The sequence below is a fragment of the Apteryx rowi genome, unplaced genomic scaffold, assembly GCF_003343035.1.
Source record: "Apteryx rowi isolate R43461 unplaced genomic scaffold, aptRow1 scaffold_32, whole genome shotgun sequence".
In the NCBI taxonomy this organism is placed as follows: Eukaryota; Metazoa; Chordata; class Aves; order Apterygiformes; family Apterygidae; genus Apteryx; species Apteryx rowi.
Genome location: NW_020449641.1, coordinates 2,061,544 through 2,069,264, shown reverse-complemented (window position 1 = coordinate 2,069,264; position 7,721 = coordinate 2,061,544). Strand labels below are relative to the sequence as shown.

Genomic DNA, 7,721 nt, shown 5'->3' with positions numbered 1-7,721 from the left:
CCCCTTTTTCCATTCAATTAGCAATCTTTAAAGTACTGGAAGATATTGAGCAAAGTAAAAAAGCAGAATTAGTGACTTTACTGTTCTGTGACATACACATAGGAATCCTAGATCTCTGTGTAACAGAAGTGATTTCTCCGTTCGAGATGAATTGTAGTCATGACTAAATGTGTTTTGTTCCTAGTAGATGAGAAGCTTATTGCAACTGGAATGTCTGGTCTCAAAGAGGTAGCATTGCAATGTCCTTAGAGATGTGTTGGGCAGTTTCTTGACTTTCATAGTGGTCTTTTTTTTAAATGTTACTTATGGGAGCCTATAATAACTATATTTTATAAATATTACAGGAATAACATACAATCCACTTTTGCCAGAATTGGAAACAAACTAAATCAACAGAAAGACACTCGTCAAGCAACTTTCCTGTTTAGAAGGGGCCTGAAGGTAATAAAATTACTTAAACCAAAGTTGTGTCACAGATTCTAAGCTAACCTACATAATGCAACTGCCATTAATGAAACAACTTCAAATATCAGATCTGAGGAGAAACTTCAAGTGACCTGTAAATTAGGCATATGTTTTTCTGGGGAAATATACTTGTTCTCTTCAGTTATTGTAACACTTTAGTCTTGCTTCCTATTCCAGTGTAACTGAATTATTCTGAGGGGCATGGAACTTGTCTGAGAGTTTGAGAATAGTTGCAAGCTATTACTTTTTCCTCTTACAAGTAAATGCTTGAAGACTGCACATTGCTTTCTGAATTTGCTTTCATGTGAAGGATGGAACATAAATATATTTTAGAATTCTGATTATGTCCACCTTATCTGCATGTAAATGTTTTTAGTTCCTTTGAGTCAGATGAAGTAAATAGGAGAGCATGTATTGAATGGTAGTCGTGCTCTCTTGGTTTTCATTTGTGCCTCATTCTGCATCTGCCATCATTGTGACTGTATATAGCTGCCACCTTCCATCCACATAGATTGCAGAATTGGGAATTACAGACAGRATCAGGAAGGAGAATAACAAAACCAAACTCCTTTAAAAAGGATGTAGAACTTAATGGCATATTGAATATTATTGTATGTTAAAATTGATCAGATTAGGAACTGCCCATGTTTTTCTTACTGTCCTGGTAAGATTTTGGTGTATCTTGGTAAAGTGTGTGTTTCCTGAGGCAGTCCTTAAGTTGTTTTCTGTTTTGACCACTTCTGTTTCTTCTATTTCTTCTCTACTGTTGCCTATCTGTAGGGATATATGTTTGGTCTTTTTCATTCCTACTTTGATTTCCTCTTTTCTTTCCTATGACTGCAGATGGACCCTCTCCTTCATCTCTTTATTGCTTAAGTTACTGTAATTGATGATTACTTCTAAATCATTTTGTATTCTTAAAATTACTTCCTTCTGATATCTTATGAAGATAATAGGATAGTTATCTTTGAAGTCCCTCTGAAAGTACAGCCCAGTTTGTACAAAATGTACAAACATCTCTAAACTTCTGTTTTTGAACTGCTGTATTTCCAACTGCTGCAATGGGAGTTGAAACAGTATTCAGACCCAGTGTCTGTATTGATGTGCTTTCAGGTGCAGGCCCAAGTGCAGCCAGTAGACGATCTAGATAATCAGACGGTAAAGAGAACTCGTCAGTAAGTATTTCATTTGACAAACTTCCGTTTAGTTACTTGTTTGTACTACTGCTTTAGTTTTGGATCTAGCTTCTGCTGCTGGCTATGATAACTGAATTTTTTTTGCCTGTAGGTATCTGAACTGAATGGCAGTGGTCCTCTCCCTGTTTTTCCCAGTTGTTTCCTAAAGCATCTTTTAAGTTAACCAAGATGCGTTTGTTTGCATAAGATGCTCACAAGAATGAAGGAGAAGGTGCGAGCTAGATAGACTAGTCGCTGCCACTCGTGAATACTGTGTGGATTAGGAGAAAAATTCAAATGTTGGCGCTCTCCTAAGCTCTTCATGTAATTTCTATTCTGTCTAATATATGTATAGAACCTATGAAGCAGTTCAAAAATATGTGAGACAGGCCATATGATACTTCCTCGATACACTTCTCATATCATTCTCTGCTTGCTGGGCTCTTTCAAACTCGGTTGCTGGTAACACAACAGGCTGAGTAAGCAGCTATATGCCACAGAACTGTCGTCTGTCACCTTTGATGTGCTGTGAAGGCCAATTTGGCCGCATCTGTGGCAAGCAAAAGTGAACGTTTTAAAAAATATAAACACTTCGATCAATGCGGCAGTATTGGTACATCTTGCCAGCATGTGATCTAGGGTTTACCTGAACAGGCTTAGATAATGTAGAGGATACCGAAGTCAATAGCCAGTCTCTCATACCTTATCATATGCAGGTTGTTTGTGTGCAGTCTTTGTACTGGCCCATATTATGAAAGCTTATACATTCTTTATTGGCCAATATTTGGGACACACATTTAAAGATGCAAAAGTGTTACTGAAATTTTGATTGGGATAAGTGATTTCTGTGTTTTCCAACTAGATGGCGAACTTCTACCACAAGTGGAGGGATTCTGACTGTATCTATTGACAACCCAGGAGCAATCATAAATCCAATGTGCGTAATAAAAGTAGTTCTAAAATGTTCTTAACATAACTGAAATCGCTGTTCCTGAGCCATTTAGCAATTTCTTTGCAGATATTATTTCAGATGACTTCAGGGTGAGTTCTTCTTGTGAAAGCTTTTAAAACTAGCCCCTTTTTGAGTGTTTCTGAGCTGTGTTTGAATAACATCACAATTCGTTTTCACAAGGGACCTCCCAATGAGGAGCTTGATGTGGCATAAAGTTGAATTGTGTTGGGCTGGTAGATTTTTCACCTTATCTGCCTGTTCCAAATCAGGCCACGTTATGGTGGTTTTCCTCCCCTACTTGAATGAAAATGAATGAGCATCTAGTTGCTGAGTGACGATAATAGTGCCTTTCTGATTCATAAAGATATTTTTAGAATTGTCTTTAAAGAAAGCATTGCTCTATTTGTTTTTGAAGTTGAAGGAACTGTTGTGTTTGATGATGGTGTTATAGATTAGACATTTTTTTTAATTAGTAGTAGGAAACCTGCATCTACTTTTTTTGTATTTACAACACAGACTAATTAACAGTCAAAATTGTTATTCTGTCAGCACTAAGGCTTTCTTGCTTAAAAACTTGTATTCACTATGTCTGTTTTAATGTTGTTCTTCCATAGTTCCCAGAAATTACGATTAACTCGTACTCCTGTGCCCCCATTTCTGATGAAGAGGGACCAATCTGAAGAGAAGAAGATTCCCAAAGGGGTTCCTTTGCAGTTTGATATTAATAGTGTTGGAAAGCAGGTAAAAGCAGATTCCTTCCTCAACTGTGGAGTAGTTCCAAGATAGATAAAGGTGGTGAACCAGGCACTTCACTCCTACTAGTGACAGAAAGAGGGAACTAGTAACTACTTCTTGTTTCCACTTGCATTTCTTCTGCTAACTTGTTATGTAACTTCAAGCAAATATCTACACTTACTGTTCCTGCTCCTCTGGTTTAAGTATTGCATGCCCATGTGCTCTGAGTGGGATTTAAAATGCTGAATATCTGTAAAAGCCTTCTGATGTTCCTGCTGCTTGAATCAGCAAGTGTGTGTAATTCAGGGATGAGCTTCTTTTACTCATGTAACCTGCATGGAACACTGGCATCTGAATTTTGTTACTCTTCAGCTGCAACAGAGCAACTTTTGCTATGCAACTAGGGAAAAAAAAAATCAAATATAATGGTTTAAAGGTTTGAGAGATGAATAAATTTTCAAGAGTTTCCTGAAGACAGGTGAGTGGGTGCAGGAGAGAGGATCTTAGTGCTCTCACCAAAAAAATTCTGGCAGGGTGACAGAATTAGGCACTGGAGAACTCAGCCACAAGACCAGGCTGTTCTTGTAATCAGCTTCTTACTGCCTTCTGTAGAAAACATGGGGTCAGAAAGTCAGTCAGGATTTATTCCTTCCATAAACAAATAGTATGTTGCAAATAGTCTACTATTACATTGTAAAAAAAAAAAAAAAAAAAATTAATTGAAATGTCAAACTAGATGCCAGTCTGCTGCCTCAGCTGGATGGACTGGAAAATAACCTGTGTTTAAAGTGGTYAGAAACCTGCATTTGTTGAAGCTACATGGAATCCATGCTTGGAAATGAGTCTAGTGAAAGTTCCCTTTTTCAGTCTGTCCTCAGTTTAACTTTCTTATGGTTTTCTGAGTTCACTTTCAGTCTTAACTTTGTACCATACGTTCTTAATGAATTTCAGTAAGTGTAGCTGTTGATATGTACTCCATTCTGATTTCTAAATCGTGTAGGAAAGGATGACACCAAATTAAATCAGGGCCTTTGTTTTTTTTAATCTTAGTTAGACATGCACTTAAGAAGTCAGGTGATGATACAGAATGAGGAAAGAATTATTCTGTCTCCATTACTGTGATTAATTTAACCTAACATATTTCAAGTGTGTAGTGAAATAAATTTATTTTCCAGACAGGGATGACTTTGAACGAGCGTTTTGGGATCCTGAAGGAACAAAGAACAGCGCTGTCCCAGAACAAAGGAAGCCGTTTTGTAACCGTGGGCTAACCTGTCAAATGGACTTGAGTACTGATCCCAGCTGTCTAAGAAACTGAGATAAAAGTGGGCAGAAGAATACAGCATACGTCACTGAAATTCTCCAGACTTCTTGCTAAGATAGTGGCAGAGCTAACTGTCTTTATACTTTTACTTTGAACAGTAAAAGACATGATGCCCTGGGGTGAAAAAGTGGGGAAACCAATCTGCTGGAGTGACACCATGATCTGGTTGAAAAAGATTTTGTTGCCCAGCTGATGACAAACACTGATTTTGGTTCATCCTGCAACCAGAATACAAACATGAGGATAAGAGTTTGGGGGGTTTTGTTTGTTTTTTGTTTAGGAGTGCTCAGTATCTGTTCTTTGATCCCCTGCTATAGTAAAGACTGTCAGTGTTTTCATTACAATCCCATTTTTAGGATGTTAGGGACTGCCTGTAAACTTCCCTCTGGACTGCAGTTTGGCACAGAGCCTCAGTCTGTGAATACTTCTGGTAGTGATGTAGCGGCATTTTTCATGGGAGCATTGGTTGTAATTCTTTATGCTTTTGATGTTCTTTTTTTTTCCCCCCTTCCTTGGAGACTAAATATTTTGCATCCTCATTTTCACAAATAAAGCTGTTAGCTGAGACCCAAAATATGTAATTGGGATGGAGACTATTCTACTCTTATCCTTAAACGTAGTCCAGATCACRCTGGAGGAATACTTCACAGGCAGTATGGGCATAGTTTATATTACAAATAGCTGAAGTTCATCAGCATCCTCTGCAAATGGAGTATGTCGGTCTCCTTTTTTTTCCTTAAACTTCTACTTTCTATTTCTTTTTGTAATTTTTTTTCCATAAACTTAATGCAATAACTTTACATTTTTTGAATAATTTTGTAGGAATAAATACAACAATTCAGAAGAAAGTCAGTGGTATGGTAGAGTTCCTTACCTTCCCAGACACAGGATTCTCATCTTGCCCCAGAGGGTGTTCTCTGTCCCTCAGAAATGGCCAGAGGCAAGCAATTTAATGGCACTTGTTTGTATATACCAAAGAGAGGTAAGATGTGAAGCTGATCAACAGTGGTCAGACATCTTGAAGTTGGCTGAAGCTGGGGAAGAGTTGCTGGAATAAAGCCCTTAGTCTGCCAGCATGTGTAAGGCATTAAGTAGGTGCACAGAGTTACTTACTTAATGCCTGGTTTTATGCATCAGAATCTGAAGGACGGTGACAACTGGGGCTCCTTATTGTGAATTTATACCATCCCTAAAAATGAGGCACATGTTCAGAATTAACTTGCTGACAAAATTGCTTCCAATCCAGGAAGTGAAGAACTTAAATCACATTGCTGTAGAAGAGTGTTTAGGTACAGCCAGGTAAAAGAATGGTTGGCTGGCTGCRTCCACAAATGTTTATGGTGTGTAAAGTGGTTTCAATTACTCTTATTTTTCTTGAAGAATTTAAATTCGACTTCTTACAAAGATGGTTTCCTTGCATTTTTATCTCAAATTCCAAGTTGACTAGCTGTTTCCCTGAACTTACATGTTGAAGAGCATTTGACAGTAGAAGGGCTTTCTGTTATATAGCAGTTTTAAAGTCAGAATGCATCCTTGACACTATATAGTACTTAAAACCTTATTTTTAATGTTGAAAAATATACCTTAGCAAAAACAAACTAAAAGTAATGGTGTTAAGGTTTTTTTCTTAATTACTAATAGGACTTTTTTTGGAAAAAATATCCCACTGTTAGAATTTGAGTAGATAATGTGGTGTTAGTCATCCTGTTTCAGTGTATACGTTTTCCATGTGCCAGGATGCAACAAAAAAAATTCTTTTGCATCAACATAGATGCAAAACATTGATGCAATGCATCAAGAAATGCTAGTTTGTATTTAATGAGAAGATGCTTTACACTGTACCTTTTGGTATTTTTTGGAGAAGTTATTACATTTGATCTATTCTGAAGCTGTTAATTTTTTTTTTTTAATAAAACATTACAGGTTTCATACTTTCTTGTTCCTGTTATAACCACTTGGGCAATATATTGGTTATATAAATGTTCTGATATACTTCAAGGGGTTGTTAATGATTCAATCATTATTAAATGTCTGAAGAATATACCGAAAATTAGTCTAATTTAAAGAGAGCTTGCACTCATTTCCAGCTTAGTATTCTGAAAAATGAGCACTTATTGCACTGGTACTGTATAAGCTCACTTGCATTTGAAAAATACATTAATAACTGATGCTTTTAGTAGCGCTGTCTGACTTAGTGGTTTGGTCCGATTATAGTACCAGATACCTTAATGTGTCCGATCATATACTGGTTTTCATATTGCTGTGACATGCCTTGCAAATAGGAAGTCACTGTAATCCAAGCATTTTATTACAGGATCAGTGCGAACACCCTGATAAACTACTGTGGTTGTGTTTTCAAGTAAGGACCCTGGCAAAGAGATGCTGGCAGGAGCTGTATGTATATAAGCAGTGGAAGTGCTGCTATTAATTGTATGTGGGGGAGAAATATTGCCTATAAGATGTTGAGTATGGCGAGTTTCTGTCYTGGCACATGACGCTCTGAAGTCCTTATTTTTTCATTACCAGCTAAAATCTGTGTGGTTGCCAGCTTCAGACAGTGTGCAGACATGCAACAGGGTTTTTTTTGTTTTTTGGTTTGTTTAAAGCAGCAGCYCTGTGCTTCCTGGAAGTAAGACAAACGTATTCAGACATTTCAAACTGTAGGATCTTTTAAGGATTGGTGACTCGAGCGCTCTCCCGGTGCTAGAAAGCTTAAGTCTGTGGAAGTGCTCATGTGGTGGCATCCCACCCAGGTGGGGTAAAGCGGAATTTATGCTGGACCTCAGGTGAGATACAGGCACTTGGGCCACTGACAAGGGCAGGCGGGCACGCTTGCACCCTGGGTGCTCGGAGGAGAGGGAAAAGCAGCCTGGAAAATGAGCCTGTTCCAGGTTTTCTGCCCGGTGCCCCCCTCGCCTTTCCCGCGGGGGGGGGCGGTGCGGCGCATGCGCGCTGTGCGCCCTGTCAGTGTGTGGGCGCGCGCATGCGCCCTGCGTGCCAGTCCCTGGGCTTTCCCGCGCCTGCGCAGTAGCGCGCGAAGCCGGAGGGGCGGAGGGCTGCGGCGGGGGAA

The 7,721-nt window shown here is 38.8% G+C and overlaps 1 protein-coding gene across 3 annotated transcripts in view; it reads left to right on the top strand.

Annotated features, from left to right (window-relative positions):
* Positions 1-6,692, top strand: part of FYTTD1 (forty-two-three domain containing 1) — a 15,659-nt gene extending 8,967 nt beyond the window's left edge. For all 3 annotated transcript variants that reach the window (XM_026070887.1, XM_026070888.1, XM_026070889.1), the window contains 5 exons: positions 345-441; positions 1,579-1,640; positions 2,503-2,577; positions 3,207-3,333; positions 4,503-6,692. In XM_026070887.1, coding sequence (XP_025926672.1) covers positions 345-441; positions 1,579-1,640; positions 2,503-2,577; positions 3,207-3,333; positions 4,503-4,598 — 457 coding nt within the window. In that variant the 3' untranslated portion in view covers positions 4,599-6,692. The remainder of the gene's footprint in view (positions 1-344; positions 442-1,578; positions 1,641-2,502; positions 2,578-3,206; positions 3,334-4,502) is intronic.
* The last annotated feature ends 1,029 nt before the right edge of the window (positions 6,693-7,721 follow it).